General features: G+C 43.0%; 1 protein-coding gene across 2 annotated transcripts in view; it reads right to left on the reverse strand.

Moving 5' to 3' along the window:
* The window catches only part of LOC124798361 (protein tamozhennic), a 63,948-nt gene that overhangs the window by 22,907 nt on the left and 19,687 nt on the right, over positions 1-21,354 (reverse strand). For both annotated transcript variants that reach the window (XM_047261730.1, XM_047261729.1), the window contains exon 3: positions 19,918-20,117. In XM_047261730.1, the coding sequence (XP_047117686.1) occupies positions 19,918-20,117 (200 nt within the window). The remainder of the gene's footprint in view (positions 1-19,917; positions 20,118-21,354) is intronic.

A 21,354-nucleotide genomic window follows, 5' to 3' on the forward strand; every position in this document is an offset into this window, starting at 1 on the left:
GTCACAATGTAAACTGTCATCCTTTCTTCTGCCACCAGGCTTAACTTGTATAACGGTGGGCTGGGTGATGGTGGAAAAGGGTTCGGGTGAGAACAGACAGGGCATCGCAGAACACGGCCTACACAAAGCACTATCATTCAACTTCAAAGAGAGTGAGCATGCTATGCAAAGCAAATGGGTTTCAGGGGAGTATGCTGAAAGTGTCAATAGGAAAAAGAATTTGGCATTATGTCAAGAGTGGATCCTTCAGAGTCACATACAACTGCGCCAGAGACCAAAACCAGAATGATGACACCAGGACTGAAATGTGGCCTCTTCCCTCACCAACACTGCTAGTGAGAGCATGGTGACAGGAGAAGGGTTGCCTAACTACACATCTATAGTTATATACGGAGGAATCATATGTGACATTAACACTGTCAGAATAGAACGGGAGAGAATGTAATCGACAGATATTGCCTACTTGAAGAAATTACTTAGTTGTATATCCAAGAGCTTTATATTAGTTCAGGTTTCATGGGGGTATCGAACATGATTAGACATTATCCAATACACAGGAAAATTAACCTTCTGTAAGAGAAACTCCAAGCTGGAATATAAATGGCATAAGGAAAATACAGATTGCTCCTTACCATAAAGATGGCTCATTAAGTTGCAGGCAAACTCAACTAAAAGCACTTACACATTAGCTTTAGGCCACAGTCTTTGTTGGAAAAGGAAACACATACATTCATTCACACACGCAAGCACTGCTCACGCACACATGACCGCCATCTCCAGTGGCTCAGACTGGAATGCAACTGTCACACAGAATGTAAGCAGCAATCTGGAGGGGTCAGAGGAAGGGAAGGGATAGCAGTGTATGGATGGCAGAAGAGAAGAGCACTGTCTCGTAGAGCGTACAAGGACTAGACTGCCAACAGGCACAGCATCGGGTGGCTGTTGGGCAGCAAGTTGGGGAGGGGATAACAGAGAATGAATAAAGGGAAGAGCAGGGAAGGGGAAAGATGGGCAGGTGCATTGGCAGAGGGCAGCATACAAAGAGGATGGGAAACAAGAACAGAGAGGAGGTAACAGGGCAGAGGGGGTTGAAACTGTTAAATGGAGGGTGTGGGGACAGAATGTTACCTTAGGTTGAGACCAGAATAATTTCGGAAGGTGGGGAATGGGTTTTAAGGATAACTCTCATTTGCACAGTTCAGAAAAACTGATGGTGCAGAGGATCCGGTTAGCTTGGTTAGTGAAGCAGCCATTGAACTCAAGCATGTTATGTTCAGCTGAATGTCATGCCACAGGGTGGTCTACATTGGTCTTAGCCACAGTTTGGCTGTAGCTGTTCATCCTGGTGGACAACTGGTTGGCAGTCATACCAATATAAAAAGCTGTGCGATGACTGTAGCAGAGCTGGTATATGACATGGCGGCTTCCACAGGTAGCCCGACCTCTGTTGGGTAGGACAAGCCTGTGAAGGACTGGAATTGTATGAACTGGGTGGAATGGACAGGTCTTGCACCTGGGTCTTCCACAGGGATATGATCCCTGTGGCAAGGGGTGGGATTTGGAGGGTGTAGAGATGGGCTAGGATATTGTGGAGGTTGGGTGGGTGATAAAACACCACTTTAGGAGGGGTGGGAAGGCTCTTGCGTTGGATGTCCCTCATTTTAGGGCATGATGATAGGTAATCAAAGCCGAGGGTGAAGGATGTGGTACTGGGTGACGAAAGGGACAGTTCTTTGGGGCAGTGAGAGGATTGGGCATGTGGGGGGGGGGGGGGGGAATGGCACAGGAGATCTGTTTGCAGGCTAGGTCTTGGGGTAGTCCCCGTCTGTGAAGACCTTTGTGAGATCGTCAGCATACTGGGCAAGGGAGTTCTTGTCACTGCGGATACTCCATCCCTGGGTGACCAGGCTGTATGGGTGGGATTTATTGGTGTGGAAGGGAGGACAGAGGTTGAAATGTAGGTACTGTTCATGGTTTGTGGGTTTAATGTCGACAGAGGTGTGGGTGGAGCCATCAGAGAAAAGGTGGTCAACATCCAGGAAGGTGGCACACTGGGTTGAGGAGTACCAGGTGAAGCAGATGGGAGATGTGGTGTTGAGGTTGTGAAGGAATGATGATAGGGTGTCTTGGTCCTAAGTCCAGATTATGCAGATATCATCAATGAAACAAAACCAGACTAGGGGTTCAGCATTTTGTGAGGCTAGCAACGTCTCCTCTGGAAGCTCCATTAACAGGTTGGCATAGAATGGTGCCATGCAGGTGCCCACAGCTGTGCGGCAGATTGTTTGTATAGCTTCTCTTCAAAGAAAAATTAGTTGTGAGTTAGGATAATGTTCGCAAGTTGTGAGTTAGGCTAACATTAGTAAGGTGTAAGAGAAATATGGCAGTGAGTCTGGAATCTGAATGGTGTTGAGATAGGTAGTGTTCAATAGTGGTAATATCATGGGCATGCTGTTGGTGTATAGGGAAGTGGCGCCAACTGTGACAAGTAGGGATCCAGGAGATAAAAGACTGGAGGTGGCAGGGTGTCGGTGAAGGAAGTAGTTGGTACCTTTGAATTTTAAGGGCAATTGATTGGATGTGTTGGTCAATGAGGGGCACAATACCAGCCACAATGGGGCATTCTAGATTGTCGAGTTAGTGGATTTTGGGGAGCATGTAGAATGTGTGGGTTCGGGGTGTCATAGGGGTGAGGAGGGAAATGGGTTTAGGGGAGAGGTTCTGGGAAGGTCCTTAAGCTTTAAGCAGGGATTTCCGGGATGGGATCACTCTGGCGGAGTTTATAGATGGAGAAGTCAGACACTTGGTAGAGGCCTTCTGCCAAGTAGTCACTGCAATTCATAACAACAGTGGTGGAACTATTGTCTGCAGATAGCATGATTAGGTCAGGAACTGTTTTGAGGTAGTGTATGGCTGTTCTTTCTTCTGCTGATAAATTGTTGTTCTGAGGAAGAGATCTGGGGAAGGTTGGTGAGGCCAAGTTGGAGGTTAAGGAACTCCTGGATGGGTACAAGCAGGTGGTTAGGAGGGAGGGGGAAACATTCATAGTTGGATGATGGTATGAACTGGGAGAGGCAGGGTTCAATGTTTGTAGTAGGTTGGCTTTGGTTGGAGGGATTGGTGACAAAGATGTGTTTCCACTGCAGGGATAAGGAGAGTGAGAGTAGGTCTTTGAGGAATCCAGAATGATTAAAGTTGGGTGTACAGTTACATGTGAGACCTTTGGACAGAACTGAAACTTCTGCGGGACAGAAGGTTTTTGTGGAAAGGATAACAACTGTGTTATGGAATGCTTCGGCACTGGATCTGGTGGAGTGTTGGTAGGCAGTGCATGTTTATGGGGTCTTCATGTACTTTTATGTGTCTTTTTTCTTACCTAGCTCCTCTCATGACCATGTAACACCTCCTTTTGCCCATTTCCCCTACCCATCCCTGCCACAATGGGTCCCTGCTCTACCTTTCTGCACTAGTTCAGAAAAGTATCCCTTTCCCTGACTAAAATCCAGTCCCACATCCTGTTTCTTAAATGCTGCCTAAATCAAGGAATTCCCCCCCCCCCCCCCTCCAACAGCCTAGCCATAAAAATTCCTTTCTCAGGAGCCCACCTCCTCCTTCTATGATGACAGAATCTTTTCATATTCCTTCAGTCCCTGACTCTAACAAAGCTGATACTGCTAAATCACATCTCCTTGGCACATGCATCCCAGATCCACCTCTGCTCCCTCCACAAGACACTGCTACTGTGCAGTACCTGCTACATACATCACATCTCTGAAATTGAATCCCTGGCTCTCCAGCATCTGGAGGAGTACTCCACACACAACCTCCATTAAGTTATCCAACCTGCTGACATCCTGTTGCTGCTTCGGGGCACCACTATACAACACCTATCCTACCCACAGTGTTCCTCGTCATCAACCCTTCATAGCATCCAAACGCTGCTTAGCAGACCTTTTCAACTTTCTACATCCCCCAAAACTTGCTACCAACACTGCACCAAACCCATAGGCAAAACTTTCCCATAGTACTGTTGTTAACTTTTCCACCAAACACCTCAGCCCACAGAAGTTTCTGTTCACCCAAAGCCCCCTACCACTTAGCCCTACACGGAAATTTAACCATGCTGGAATTAACAAAGACCAACTATTCTTCTCCTTACTCTTGCAATGGAAACACTTCTTTGGCACCAATTCTTACAACCAAAGCCAACCTAATCCCAACATTGAACCCTGCCTCTCCCATTTCATGCCACCACCCAACCATGAACCTGCCCCCCCCCCCTCTCCCCCCGACTCCTCTGGTCACCTTCTAGGAATCCATTTCACCCAACTTGGCTTAAGCAACCTTCCCCAGATCTCTTCCTCAGAATAACAACCTTTCAGCAGAGGTAAGGACAGCCATACACTAGCTCAAAACAAATCATGACCTAATGATCCTACCTGCAGACAAAGATTTCACACTGTTGTTATGAATTACCTGGTGGAAGGCTTCGGCAAATTATCTGACTCCTCCACTCTGCCAGAGTGATCCCATCGCAGAGTCCAATATAACTTCCAGTTCCCGCTTAAAGCATTAGGCCCTTTCCACAACCTCTCCCCTGTATCCATTTCCCTCTTCACAACTACAACATCCTGCACAACACCTCCAACCAAATCACCTTGATCTAGCCTTCCATGTTATAGGTACCAACTACTTCCTTCACCAAAACTCTACCATCACCAGCCCTTTACCTCCTGGATCCCTACTTAAAGTGTTGACATCACCTCCCTATACACCAGCAGCCCTCATGCCCATGTTATTTCTGCTACTGAACACTAACTTTTCCAAAACACTTCCAACTCAAGACCCACTATCTCACTCCACATACACCTTACTAGCTTTACCCTAACACACAACTAATTCCCCTTTGAAGCAAAGGTACACAAACAAATCTGTGGCGCAGCCATGGACACATGTATGGCACCCTCCTATGAAACCTTCTTAATGGTCCATCTAGAGGAGACCTTCCTAGCCTTCCAAAATACCAAACCACTAGTCTGGTTCTGGTTCATTGATGATATTTTCATAATCTGTACTCAGGGCCAAGACGCCCTATTTTCAACCCTCCACAACCTCAACACCGCATCTCCCAATGGATCCACCTGCTCCACCTCAACTCAGCGTGCCACCTTCCTGGACACTGACCATCTCCTGTCTGATGGCTCCATAGACACCTCTGTCTACATTAAATCCACCAACCATGAACAGAACCTGCATTTCAACAGCTGTCATCCTTTCCACCAAAAAATCCAACCCACACATCCTGGCCCTCCGGGGGATGATGTATCTGCAGTGAAAGAGCTCCCTGTCCCATATGCTGAGGATCTCACCAATGCCTTCTTGGACAAGCACTACTCACGGACCTAGCCTGCACACAGATCTCCCTTGCCATTCCCCCTTCAAACCCCAAATCCTCCCACCACCCCCAAGAAACAGCAACAAAGGACTGACCCCTTTGTCACCCAGTACCACCCAACTGGAACAACTAAACCGCATCTTTCACCAGGGCTTTGATTACCTATCATCAAGCCCTGAAGTGAGGGACATCCCACCCAAGATCCTTACCAGCCCTCCTAAAGTGGTGCTCCATAGCCCAACCAACCTCCACAACATTCTATGCCATTCCACAACATTCTATGCCATTCCACAACATTCTAGTCCATCCCGATGATACAACAAATCACAAACCCTTGCCACAGGATCATATCCCTGTGGAAGACCCAGGTGCAAGGCCTGCCCAATCCATCCACCCAGCTTTTCCAATTCCAGTCCTGTCACAGGCTTATCCCCTATCTCATCAGGGACCGGGCCACCAGCGAAGGCAGCCATGTCGTGTACCAGCTCTGCAGCAATCATAGCACAGCTTTTTATATTGGTATGACTACCAACCAGCTGTCCACCAGGATGAATGGCCACAGCCAAACTAAGGCTAAGAGCAAAGTAGACCACCCTGTGGCATGACATGCAACTGAACATAACATGCCTGACTTCAATGGCTGCTTCACTACCTGAGCCAGCTGGATCCTCTCCTCCACTGCTAGCTTTTCTGAACTGCGCAGATGGGAATTATCCTTACAACATATTCTCCATCTCCATATTATCCTGGCCTCAACCTACAGAAACATGCTGTCACCACATCCTCCACTCAACAGTTTCAACCCCCTCTGCCCATTACCAGCTACCTATTCTTGTCTCCTACCATTTTTGTGTGCTGGCCTCTGCTAATGTAGCTGCCCATCTTTAGGTTTCACTGCTCCTCTCCTTTTTCACTCCCTGTCCCCCCTCCCCATCCCCACCTGCCTGCCCAACAGCCTCCTGATGCAGTTCATGTTGGCAGTCTAGTCCTGCACGTTCTGCCACACAGCACTCTTCTCTCTCCCCACCCGTACTCTGCTATTCCTTCCCCTCCCCTACCACCTACAGACTGCTGCTTATGTTCTACACAACAGTTGCATTTTAGTCCGAGATGCCACAGATGGCAGCCATGTGTGCATTAGGTGTGCTTGCTTATGTGAGTGAGTGAATGTATGTGTGTTTCCTTTCCTGACAAAGGCTGTAGCCGAAATCTACTGTGTAAATGTCTTTTAGTTGTGCCTGTCTGCAAATTAATGTGTCGTATTTACAATAAGTAGCAATCTAGCTCTCCAATAATCTCTCTGATCTTCAATAAGAGAGTCACTTAAACAACAAAAATATCTGTGTGGTAACAAGAACTGCCTATCCACGAAAAAACAATGACTTCTATAATGTTAAATGAAGTGACACTTAGGAACATATTTATGCTGAAAAATGGGGTTGCTGGTGTATGAACAGGGGAGGGAGGGGCAACAAAGAAGTACAACTCAAACTTTCACCAATAACATAACAGTTTCAAAGCTCACTGTCACCATAATTTATTTTAAGGTATTAACTTTAGTGATCCATATTTTATGTTAGGAACAAATTTTAATAAAATTAGAGTTTTTAAAATACAATTTATTAAATTCAAGTGCCACAGTGTACCATGTGCTGTAGCTGCGGCAGTGAAAGGTCATATCTTTATAGAAATTTTGTACAAGAAAAGAGAGAAAAAGGTTTCCACAGCCAGAAAGGATTAAATATACATTAATTGCAATGACAGATGTGCAAACACTGGCACACAGGAGGGAGATACAATGTATTTTTAATCTGCTGACACCAACCTAATCTATATACGCTGAAGTGCCAAAGAAACTATATAGAATTGTGCATTCAAATACAGAGGTATGTAAACAGGCAGAATACGGTGCTCTGGTCGGCAACGCCTATGTAAGACAACAAGTGTCTGGCGGTGTTATTAAATTGGTTACTGCTGCTACAATGCCAGGTTATCAAGATTTAAGCAAGTTTGAATGTGGTGTTATAGTATGCACACGAGCAATGGGACACAGCATCTCCAAGGTAGCGAAGGAGTGGGGATTTTCCCATACAACCATTTCACGAGTGTACTGTGAATATGAGGAATCCAGTACAACATCAAATCTCTGACATTGCTGCAGCCAGAAAAAGATCCTGCAAGAACAAGACCAATGACAACTGATGAGAATCGTTCAATGTGACAGAAGTGCAACCCTTCCGCAAATTGCTGTAGATTTCAATGCTGGACATCAACAAGTGTCAGTGTGTGAACCAGTCAACGGAACATCATCGATATGAGCTTTCAGAGCCCAAGGGCAACTCATGTACCCTTGATGACGGTGTGACACAAAGCTTTACAAATCGCCTGGGTCCGTCAACACTGGTGAAGATTGGAAACATGTTGCCTGATCAGATGAGTATCGTTTCACATTGTATTGTATCAGGCAGCAGTAGCCGACCAAGACAGAAGCAGCAACAGGGAAGTAGCCACTTTTCTGACATTTACGAGTTCCTAACCAGGAGCAAATTTTATTGTATCATCTGTGTGCCTTCATATTTTAGTTTCTTGAATTTCTGCATGTAAATTTAATATCTAATAGCCACAGTTGTCGCGTTATTGTTTACGTCGGAAAGTAAACCGATTTTGCGACATATTACAAGTTCCTAATCAGGGGCAAATTATTTAGTTTCACCTGAGTGCTTCGGTAGTTAGGTTTTTGAATATCTACATATTACTAGACGCAGTTCGTGCGTTTCTGTCAGGGTGTACAGTAGAGTTGCACAGCACATGCCGATAGTCTGCTTATCTGCATAGTTTAGTTTTCCATGGTCTTTAGTATGGACAGGGACTGCGATTGTTGAGTGCGGATGCGAGCCGAGTTGGTAACACTTCGCTCTCAGCTTCAGGCTGTGATGGCTTCGGTTACACAGCTTGAGGCTGAAGTGGATGGACACCACTGTTGTGACCCGGATGTGAGGATCCAACAGACGTCCAGCATGTCAGAGTCCTCCGATTGGTCCTCACCAGTGGCCAACCCAGTTACTGCTCGCACTGAGGCTGACGCCTCACCTGTGGTCGAGTGGGAGGTTGCCCCGGGGTGAAGCAGGCGGCGAAAGACTTCCCAGGTGGCCGCATGTAAGGCCTCCCCGGTTTGTCTGACAAACAGGTTCCAGGTGCTGTCTGTGGCTGACACTGTCACTGAGCCAGATGCTGTTGACTGTCCTGTTTCAGAGGAAACCACTCAGCCTGCAAGATCCGGGCAATCGCAGAGGGTGGGATTATTGGTAGTAGGGAGCTCCAGCGTTAGGTGCGTTATGGGGACCCTTAGGGAATTGGCTGACAAGAAGGGTAAAAACCAATGTGCACTCCATGTACATACCGGGTGGAGTTATTCCAGATGTGGAAAGGGTTCTCCCAGATTTCATGAAGAACACAGGGTGCAGCCAACTGCTGGTGGTTGCTCACGTCGGTACCAATGATGTCTATCACTTTGGATCAGAAGAGGTTCTCTCTGGTTTTGAGCAGCTAAGAGAAGTGGTAAAGGCTGCCAGTCTTGGTTACAAGATTAAAGCAGAGCTGACCATTTGCAGCATAGTCAACAGGACCGATTGCGGATCTCTGATACAGAACCGAGTGGAGGGTCTGAATCAGAGGCTCAGACGGTTCTGCGACCATGTAGGCTGCAGATTCCTCGACTTGCACCAAAGAGTGGTTGGGTTTCGGGTTCCGCTGAATAGGTCAGGTGTCAACTATGTGCAGAAGGCGGCTACACAGGTAGCAGGGGCTGTGTGGCATGGACTGGGCAGTTTTTTAGGTTAGAGGGTCTCGGGAAAACACAAGAAGGGCTTCAATCACAAAGGATGCAGGCTGAACACAGGAAGAACATAGATACAAGAACCATTGGTATAACAGTTGTAAATGGTTGTATGTTGGAAAAGTACCAGAGCTCCAAGTGCTAACAGAAAGCACTGATGCTCAAATCGTTATAGGCACTGAAACCTGGCTAAAGCTGGATATAAGCTCAGAGCCGAATTTTTGCAAAAAATCTAACGGCGTTCCGAAAGGATAGGCTAAACACGGTTGGTGGCGGCGTGTTTGTCGTTGTCAGAAGTAGTTTAACTTGTCGCGAAATTGAAGTAGATACTTCCTGTGAGTTAGTATGAGCAGAGGTCATTGTTGGCAACCGGAATAAAATAATAATTCGATCCTTTTACCAACCTCCCAATTCAGATGATACAGTTGCTGAAAGGTTCAATGAAAACTTGAGTTTGATTTCAAACATGTGCCCAAGTCATATGATAATAGTTGGTGGTGACTTTAATTTACCCCCGATATGTTGGCGAAAATACATGTTTAATTCCGGATAAAATATCATCCGAAATTGTGCTAAACACATTCTCCGAAAATTATTTTGATCAGTCGATCAGTTAGTTCATGAGCCCACGCGAATGGTAAACGGTTGTGAAAACACACTTGACCTCTTAACAACAAATAATCCCGAGTTAATAACGAGCATCAAAACCGATTCAGGGATTAGTGTACAAAGGGTCGTCGTAGCGAGACTGAATATTGTAATTCCCAAATCCTCGAAAAATAAGCGAAAAATTCACCTACTCAAAAAAGCAGATAAAAATTCACTTGATGTCTTCCTGAGAGACAATCTCCACTCATTCCAAATTAATAATATAAGTGTAGACCAGATATGGCTTAAATTCATAGAAATAGTATCAGCAGCAACTGAGAGATTTATACCAAATAAATTGACAAACGATGGAGCTGATCCTCCTTGGTATACAAAACGGGTTAGAACACTGTTGCAGAAACAATGAAACAAACATGCCAAATTTAAACAGATGCAAAATCCCCAAGATTGGCGATCTTTTACAGAAGCTCGAAATGTAGTGCGAACTTAATGCGAGATGCTTGTAACAGTTTCTACAGCGAAACTTTGTCTCGAAACCTGGCAGAAAATCCAAAGAGATTCTGGTCCTATGTGAAGTATGTTAGCGACAAGAAACAATCAATGCCTTCTCTGTGTGATAGCAATGGAGTTACTATCGAAAACAGTACTACCAAAGCAGAGTTACTAAACACAGTCTTCCGAAATGCCTTCACAAAAGAAGACAAAGTAAATATTCCAGAATTTGAATTGAGAACAGCTGCCAACATGAGTAACGTAGAAGTAAATATCCTTGGAGTAGTGAAGCAACTTAGATCACTTAATAAAAGCAAGTTTTCTGGGCCAGACTTATACCAATTAGGTTTCTTTCGGAGTATGCTGATGGATTAGCTCCATACTTAACAATCATAAACAACTGTTCGCTCGACAAAAGATCCACACCAAAAGACTGGAAAGTTGCACAGATCACACCAATATTGAAGAAAGGTAGTAGGAGTAATCCACTAAATTACAGGCCCATATCGTTAACGTCAATATGCAGCAGGTTTTTAGAACATATATTGTCTTCGAACATTATGAATTACCTCAAAGAAAACAGTCTGGTGACACACAGTCAACATAGTTTAGAAAACATCATTCCTGTGAAACACAACTAGCTCTTTATTCACATGAAGTGTTGAGTGCTACTGACAAGGGATTTCAGATCAATTTCATATTTCTGGTATTTCCGGAAGGCTTTTGACACTGTACCACACAAGCGGCTTGTAGTGAAATTGCGTGCTTATGGAATATCGTCTCAGTTATGTGACTGGATTTGTGATTTCCTGTCAGAGAAGTCACAGTTCGTAATAACTGACGGTAAGTCTTCGAGTAAAACAGAAGTGATTTCTGGCATTCCCCAAAGTAGTGTTATAGGCCCTTTGCTGTTCCTTATCTATATAAACGATTTGGGAGACAATATGAGCATCCGTCTTTGGTTGTTTGCAGATAACGCTGTCGTTCATTGACTAATAAAGTCATCAGAAGATCAAAACAAACTGCAAAACGATTTAGAAGAAATATCTGAATGGTGCGAAAACTGGCAGTTGAACCTAAATAACGAAAAGTGTGAGGTCAGCCACATGAGTGTTAAAAGGAACTCGTTAAACTTCGGTTACATGATAAATCAGTATAATCTAAAAGCTGTAAATTCAACTAAATACCTAGGTATTACAATTACAAACAACTTAAATTGGAAGGAACACACAGAAAATGTGACAGACCTACTAAGGAGACTGCCCACACTATGCTTGTCCATCCTCTTACAGAATACTGCTGCGCGGTGTGGGATCCTTACCATATAGGACTGACGGAGTACATCGAAAAAATTCAAAGACAGGCAGCACGTTTTGTATTATCGCGAAATATGGGAGAGTGTGTTACAGAAACGGTACAGGATTTGGGCTGGAAATCATTAAAAGAAAGGCATTTTTCGTAGCGATGGAATCTTCTCACGAAATTCCAATCACTAATGTTCTCCTCCGAATGTGAAAATATTTTGTTGATACTGACATACATACGGAGGAATGATCATCACAATAAAATAAGGGAAATAAAAGCTTGTACGGACGGATATAGGTGTTCATTCTTTCTGCGCACTATACAAGATTGGAATAATAGAGGATTGTGAAGGTGGTTTGATTAACCCTCTGCCAGGCACTTAAATGTGATTTTCAGAGCATCCATGTAGATGTAGAGTGCATGGACGTATACGGCTATGGAGACAATCTCGTGAATCCATGGACCCTGCATGTCAGCAGGGGACTGTTCAAGCTGGTGGAGGCTCTGTAATGGTGTTGGACACGTGCAGTTGGAGTTATATGGGACCCCTGATACATCCAGATACAACTCTGACAGGTGACACATACGTCATCTGCATCCATTCATGTCCATTGTGCATTCTGACTGACTTGAGCAAGACCAGCAGGACAATGCAACATCCCACATGTCCAGAATTGCTACAGAATGGCACCAGGAACATTCTTCTGAGTTTAAACACTTCCACTGGCTGCCAAACTCACCAGACATGAACATTATGGAGCATATTTTGGATGCCTTGCAACGTGCTGTTCAGAAGAGATCTGCGACCTGTCATACTCTTACCGATTTATGGACAGCCCTCAGGGTTCATGGTGTCAATTCCTCGAGCACTACTGCAGAAATTAGTCGAATCTATGCCACGTTGTGTTGCGGCACTTCTGCGTGCTCGCAGGGGCCCTACACGTGATTAGGCAGCTGTACCAGTTTCTTTGGCTCTTTAGTGTATTATTACAAAAAAAGTCATGTGGGTTGTATAGTTTTTAGCAAATGTAAATGTAACTAGAGCACTTACAAATCAGTAAGTTTAAAGAATTTCCTCAAACATCATTTAGACACAATACGCATTATGTATAAAGCATACTCATTCAGACTGACATGTGTCATGCTTTTTTCTTTGCTTTAGTACATATACAATTTAGCCGATTTTAGCAGCTTAACTTCAGATAGCTGCAAATTTCCAGCAACACAAGCAACATGTTCCACTCACGTTATGTGCTCAGTTCTCAGTAATTTTTCAGGTGAGCGGATCAAAATGTAAACGTAATGAAAGTTACAGTAGGAACAGTATAAACTATCTACTGTATTCATTTCCACATACTGTCACATAAGAAATTTGCCTCAAACCACAGCTCAAAGTGACAGGCCACGCTAAACGAAGATATTGTTGCCTGCAGAAGTTGAAGCAACAATAAGGCCATGTTAGCTTTTTTCCTCTGGCTCTAGAAGCACTAATGACTGTTGACTAAATAATACTGCCATGAGGTGACATACTGCTTATTGCTAGGTTCTGCTAATATTAAAAACAAAAAATGACATCACTAGGCCCACTTCAGCCAGTTAAGCCCCCTATATATTTTACTGTGTTGTTTTCTTTTTTTTTCAGTAATTCACTGAATGAGAAAATATATGGATTGCAGCCATTTGATCTGAAAACTATTGTAATAGGAAAGTTCTGGTAGATTGTACAGACTTCCACCCACCAAAAAACTGAAGCACTGAGTCGTTGACAGGCACACACACAAAAAAGGAAGAAAACTTGCTGCTAGCTTTTGGAATGAATCCTTTCTTGAGCTAGAAAACACACACACACACACACACACACACACACACACACACACACACACACGCCTGTGCTACTACAAGGTGCCGGCGCATCCAGGCGGCCCAATAGGAGGGCACCGCCATGCAGATGGAGCATCAGACAAAATATGTGACTACACTGAGAAGTTTCTTGGTAAGGAGGACGCAGCATATTATATGGTTCCCTTGTTGTTCATGAAGTATATTAATGATCTTGCAGACAATATTAATAGTAAACTCAGGCTTTTTGCAGATGAGGTGGTTATCTATAACGAAGTACAGTCTGACAAATCTGTATAAATATTCAGTCAGACCTTGTTAAGATTTCAAACTGGTGTAGATGGCTGTAAATGTTCAAAAATGTAAAACTGTGCACTAAAAAAAACAAAAAAACAAAAAAAAAAAAAAACACACACACACACACACACACACACACACACAACTTAGTATCCTACGAATACAAAAAATTTTTGGGTCACAGTGTAATGTCTCAAGTCAATATGCAATAGCATTTATTGCACTACTTTGCAGTATGGCTCGTAGCTTTGGAGCTGTTTGTGGTGATAGAAACAGCCGCTTGTATCTTAGCATGACTCATTCGCACCTGTAGCTATCCTAGCCGGGGGAAGCGGTACCTGTGTCAATTCGAGCAACAGAATATTCATGCCCCTAAGAATCTAAATAAACTATATTTGATAATATTCAATTTAGTTAAAAGTGAATACACTGCCCTTTGTTATTAAAAAGAAGATTGTGTAAAAATCTCAGCTTTCTAGCTGGCATACTTCCAGAGTTAGGGAAAATTACCTAAACCACCCCACTTGTAAGATTAAAGTCAGTTAGGATTCATAACAGTTTGTCTTTTAGTATCATTTGAAATCATTACTGAAGTTCAAAAAATGGCAGAACAATTTATTTAGATTTTCATTACTAAAAAACATTAACTACTTTTCATTTTTTGTAATATAAAATTCAGAAAAGATAATTATTTAGTTAATATGCTGTTGTGTGAGTAAATAAGAATGAGTGAGTGTGTATGTGAGACATACGTTAAGATTCAATATTATATGATGTACAGCATTATGTAACTGTGTCATGGGAAAGCTGTGTTTTCCCCACCTTGCTGATGACGTATATCCAAGGGTACTTGCTTTTGTAAGAAGGCAGCCAGAATAGTCGTTCGTAGAGTAATAGTTTTCTAAAGTTATTTCAAGATTAGTTTTCTTTTCATTTGGTTTTGTTAAACATTTTATTAATATTTGCATAATGAAGTGACGTAAATGCATCTGTGAATAATGATTGGCATAGGACAGTTTTAGCGCGAAAATGATCTCGAAGGATTGTTTTGATTGGCTGGTCATTTTGAACAACCAATCAGAGTTAAGCATTTCCCATGCATTGGAAATAGGTATAGGTTCTGGAAGGAACAGCACTGGTTAGTCGCTAGTTACCTATCGGGCGTGCAGATCATGTTTAATGCTTCCGTCTTTATTATGTGTAAAATTCTTGTGTCCAGATTGTGTGGCCAAAATAGCAGTTGCATTTACGAACAGTTTTGTGAAGTTTGGAAGTTTTTGGATTGTTTTGTTGGAAAGAGAACCGCGTGTGAACTTTCCGCCTTTGTAAAATTCCGCGTGGAATGTTTCATATTCGTCTATGGAATATTTGGTGCTCAATTTCTTTATTAGATATCCACTGAAAAAGGACCGAATGTGAAACTTGTATATTGCAGCAGAGAGAGTAATGACTGTAAATCACGTGATAATTTGGGTTGGACTCAAGTACATTCCTGGCTGCCTTGTGTGTGTACTGGGTTGTCTGAACTGTGAGCTGAGGACAGTGATATTATTCGTTAATTAAATATGGGCTGATGGCAAGTTTTATTTTGAACCTAAAGAAATAAAAGAACTTGTTGCAGAGTTTTGACATTTTTCTAAAGAGATGAAGCAATCGCCCTCCACCTGAAAATTGTTGTAAGATATTACAGGATAGTTTGCTACCAGAGTTTACGCAGACTTTGCAAACGTAAGTATTGACAGGGTTTTCCTTCAACGCTGCTTTTAACGCCGTCTGAACAGTATCTACGTATGCAGAGAAACGGGCTGGTAATCAGATGCCGTACTGAGGTAGGTGGAACTTGTGTATTGCACAGTACGTTGAGAGACAGTGGTCAAACAATTACGCAACAATCCAAACTCGTCCTGTCGCAACAGTTGGAATCTGTAAACTGATACAAATACTTGAGTGTAACACTTAGTAGGCACATGAAGTGGAATGATCACATAGGCTCAGTCATGGGTAAGACTTCAGTTTACTGGTAGAATAACAGGGAAATGCAAACATTTTACGAAGGAGATGCTTACCAATCACCCATGCGACCCATCCTAGAATATTGCTCAAGTATGTGGTACATGTATCAAACAGCAAGAGCAGGTGATATTGAATGTATGCAGAGAAGGGCAGCATGAATGGTCACAACTTTGTTTGACCGTGGTGGAGTGTCAGTGAGATGTTGAAAAAACTGAATTGCCAGAGTCTTGAAGATAGACAGAGAAAGTCTACTAACAAAGTTCCATGAAGAACTGGCTTTAAATGATGATTTAAGAATAAACAACAAACCCCTGTATATCACTTCCATAGGAGTCATTAGAGTAAGATTGGATTAATTACAGAGGCATTTAAACAATCATTTTCCCCACACTACATATGTTAATGGCACAGGAAAAAGCCTTAATAACTGATATCGTGGGACGTACTCTCTGAAATGCACTTCACAGTGGTTAGCGCGCATGCTCACCCACCCACCCACACACAGAAATACCTCTGCCATAACATGGTGCTGCGTGTCAAGCCAAAAGCTAGCAAGTTTCCTTTCTTTTTTGTGTGCACCTGCTAACAATTCACTACTTCTGCTTTACAGTGAGTGGCCTCCTTTACTCCTAAAGTATTTATATTCATCTGAAAACAACATTCACAAGCTTATTGTCAAATATTTCCTCTTAAACATTAACCTGCCTCTGCTTTTAAAGTGTAATTTTATATTGTTTTAGTTTTTTCCTTAAAAATATTTTAACACTTTTTCTAAATTTATTAGATATTGCTTCTATCTTCTTTTCAAAATTATATCAGCTACTAGGCAAAATCAAACAATGGAAAATCCATGATGGAATATGACAATACTATGGAAAGTGTAGTTGCTACTCACCATATAGCGAAGATGCTGAGTCGCAGATAGGCACAACAAAAAGACTTGCAGAAGAAAGTAAGCTTCTGGTCAACAAAGCCTTCACTTTAAATAGACCACACCAATACACCCAATTCCCCTCACCCCCCCGCACACAAACACACCTCACACACACATGACCAGTCTCTGGCTGCTGAGGCCAGCCTGTGATAAGGAGCACATGATGGGAGAAGCAACAGGTGGTGGGGGTCGGAGGATGCTGGGGCAGGGACGGGAAGGGATAGCGGGTAGGGGTGGGGGATGGTAAAGTGCTACTTGTGGGAGCACACAGTGACGAGGTGGAGAGAGACTAGGGGTGCTAAGCACCATCAGGAGGTTATATGGAGGGCAGGGGGATGGGTGGAGGGGTATCGGGAAAGAGAGATGTTAAAAGGCTGTGGGTGCATTGATGGAATAGAGGGCTCTTTAGTGCTGGAATGGGAACATGAAAGGGTCTAGATGATTAAAGACAATGACTAATGATGGTTGGGGCCAGGAAGGTTACGGGAATGTAGGTTATATTGCACGGACAGTTCCCACCTGTGATTCAGAAAAGCTGATGTTGGTGGGAAGCAGCCAACCACTGTGCTGCATTCTATATGGGTAGACAACCAACAACCAAAAAGATGACTGTTCACACGAATAGCCACCGACAAACTGTGGCCAAGAAACAGTCGGGCCACCCAGCTGCTGAACACACCACCCAACATGATGTTTTTCATTCCAATGACTGCTTCACAGACAACATTTTATAACAGGGAAACTAATTACCGTGCAAGGACCAAACTTGGTTGCAATAATGTCAAGCCCATAGGGAAGAGAAATAATGCACAATGAATTCAATTCGAACACTTTTAATGTGTTGCTACGGTACATCATACCATACATAATACATACGGTACATCATATACAAAGGGGCTCAATATGGCACCATCAGTATCCAGAGGAGTCTGAAAGCGCAGGGTTGCATTCTGCACAGTAAAACGAAGCATGTCCATAGGTATGCTGGTACCTCTCTTGACATGCTGCACTTCAGATCAGCACGAGTGAGTGTTCCCCTGGTAAAACTGTCCTTCATAAGATAGCCCCACAACCACAAACCACTGGGAGTGATATCAGGTGGTCATGTTGGCAAAGAATTTTAAAACAAACAGATTATAATTCCATCATTTCCAAATATGTTTTGGAGAAGCAGATGAACTTCACGAGCAATGTGCGGTGGGATCCCATCTTGCATGAAAACTGTTGAGTTCAATGCGTCTCTCTTCTGTAGGATGGGTGAAGCGTATCGCAGTAATGCTGGCCACTCACACTGCATGTCTTTGGTCCTTGAGCGCCAACCTGTTCGAAACAGAATAGCCCAATGATGAACGTAGCTGTGAAGCCACACCATACGGTGACATGTTCACCATACAGGGGAACACCACACACAGTGACTGGAGGTGAAGATCCCCACACTCAGCAATTCTGTGTGTTCACCTCACCTGTCAGTGAAAAATGAGCTTCGTCTGTCCACAAGACGGTCCAGAGCCAGCCCTCGTCAACTTCAATCCTTGCGAGAAAGTGGAGAGCGAAGTCAACACATAGTTGTGTCTCCTGTGGTGCAAGCTGTTGTATGATATGGATCTTGCACGGATACACCGCCGGAGAATGGTTCGAAGCACCCCCCCTCCCCCTCCCCGTACAGCTGACCATGGGATGTTTAACTGTCGTGACACAGCACGTGTACAGCCTGACGACCAGGAAAGTGGCAATTGACCCTGAATAAGGAAAAGTGTGAAGTTATTCACATGAGCACTAAAAGAAATCAGCTAAATTTCGATTACGCAATAAGTCACACAAATATGAAGGCTGTAAATTCAACTAAAAACTTAGGGATTACAATTACAAATAGACCTAACCTAAATTGGAACGGTCAAATAGATAATATTGTGGATAGAGCAAACCAAAGACTGCAATTCATTGGCAGAACACTTAGAAGGTGCAACAGGTCTACTAAAGAGACAGCTTACACCACGCTTGTCCTCCCTATTCTGGAGTATTGCTGTGCACTGTGGGATCCGCATCAGGTGCAAGTGACGGATGACATCGAAAAAGTACAAAGAAGGGCAGCTCTTTTTGTATTATTACGAAATAGGGGAGATAGTGTCACAGACATGAGACGTAAATTGGAGTGGCAATTATTAAAACAAAGGCGTTTATTCGTTGTGACGGGATCTTCTCATGAAATTTCAATCACCAGTTTTATCCTCTGATTGCGAAAACATTCTGTTGGCATCCCACCTACACAGGGAGAAATGATCATCATGATAAAATAAGAGAAATCAGGGCTTGCACAGAAAAAATTAAGTGCTCGTTTTTCCCACCTGCCATTCGAGAGTGGAACGGTAGAGAGACAGCTCGAAGGTGGTTCATTGAACTCTCTGCCAGGTGCTTTACTGTGAATAGTAGAGTAATCATGTAGATGTAGAATTGCACACAGCGTTGTCTGCCATAGCAACAGCAATTTCATCAACCACTTGTGATGCAACTGGTCGTCAGCCTCTTCCCGGAGCAACACCCAGTTCTCCAGTTGATTCAAACTTCTTCATCAAGCTCCGAACAGCAGGAGGAGAAAGAGGATCTTTCCATAACCATTTCAGCCAGTGATATTCTCAAAGTGCAGCTGCGGCATTACTCCTGTTTTGATAACAGAGCTCCACCAATAATGCCCTGTTCCTTTTGTCAAAGCTCATGTTGACGCAACATGTGCACTGCAACTAGTCAGATGTGAGACTATGGATCACAATAACTGATCACAGCACCTGGTCGCCACAGTTACAAATGGGCTGTTGCACTGTAACACGCAGAAAACATGCACCCCATACTCTGGACATTAATGCTACCAAGTCTGGTACTCATATGGTAATTAGTTTCCATGTTATAAAATGTTAAATAAGGAAAGTTTAATTGTAATCACCCAGTATATGATGAGTAACAACTATCCTTTTCACAATATTGTTATATCAGCTACTTATTAACAATGACTAAGAAAGAAAATTGTGTACTATATCTGCATTCCAACATATCACTTCTAATGTCATGATTACTGTTTTTCAATTATTGCTCTTAACAGTTTAGTGGACAGTTGCTTTACAAGAAGTATTATTGTATTTCAAAACTTCATTTCAGAACAAATAAAACTTGTTCTATGAAAGAGAAAAAAAATTGTACAAAAACCTTCATCTCACGATACTCTTTCCTCCATGGTTGTGAAAGTAGATTAGCAGCATATAAACCAATTGCATTCCATGCTGATGCTGCTCTATAGCCACTAAAGTCCTCTTTTGTGATGGCACTTCTATGCAGCACATCTGCTGTTTCTCGGAAGCAGAATTTTTGGTCATGTGGAACCAGACACAAGTACTCTCGTATGTAGCCTGAAATGGGAAATTGGTACATACCATTTATTTACTAAATCTCCTTTTACATCTTAATATTGGGATTTCATGTCACGAGTAAAATAATCATGATTTATTTATAGGCAGATATAAAATATTTTACAGATTCTTGAAATGTAAAGCTAAATAAAAAAGTGTTTTTTGTGAAACCTACATAAAAAAAGTGTTGTTTGTGACACATTAGGAGTCCCAAGACAAACATTGAAGGTAAATGGGATACCCTTACTGATAGATCAAAACACTGCAACAGTGATGAGCTGTGTATACATAAAACAAACATAGGCAGTTCATATTCAAATGAAACTGAACAGTTTTCAATAGTGTACAAAAATATACATCACCCAACATCACATTTGGAACAATTACCAAAGGGGTCTACATCAACTGGACCACACACAAAGGCTACCACACAATTCTGTCAGAAGTAACAACAAGAATATAATCCTCACTAGAGCACAGCTTCTGTTAGATAAAATTTCTATTATTGTTAATTGTAAGAAGTTACAATGAATACAATCGTAGAAGTGTGGCTAAATGGGAACAATCCAAAATTAAATTTATGCAGTTTCCACTGGGGTAACTATTTACATTGTCAATTTAATTTTGTGCACAAACACAATGTTGGCAGTTATGTAAATGAACAGAATTGGAAATCTCTGTGAGAGGAAAAATGGCCAGCAAGGTGCATGCATGTTGTTCATGTTTAGTGTTGTTACCAGGTCTGGGAGCGTACAGAAAAGGTGTGATATGCATCAGACATTGAGTGATCACTGTGAATGGCCTGGAGATGCCACTTACATATGTGAGACAGCATTCCTGGCACAAGGAGCCTCATTGTGGGTCTCCCATTGGCTGGCCGGTTGAATTGTGCAATACCCAGATTTGTATCGCATTGAGCTGTGCCAGTGGCTCGATGTTGGACTGAATGGGAATGTGAGGGCAGGAAAACTCACCGTCAAGGTTCCGCTCAACATTTGATCACCACAAGGGAATATCACAGGTATGGTGCACCAAGCAAATTGTTACCCGCTCACATCCCTGTCTGCCATCTGAAAACAGGTAATGGACTCTCTGCATCATTCTGCAACTCTGAATGGAAACTAGTAGCAACCGGACTGTGAAATTAATGTCCCATGTATATGCTGCCATTAGCACTACAACACAAATGGCTGCATTTGGAGTGGTACCATGACCAGAAAGAATGGACTGCTCATGA

The sequence above is a fragment of the Schistocerca piceifrons genome, chromosome 5 (assembly GCF_021461385.2).
Source record: "Schistocerca piceifrons isolate TAMUIC-IGC-003096 chromosome 5, iqSchPice1.1, whole genome shotgun sequence".
In the NCBI taxonomy this organism is placed as follows: domain Eukaryota; kingdom Metazoa; phylum Arthropoda; class Insecta; order Orthoptera; family Acrididae; genus Schistocerca; species Schistocerca piceifrons.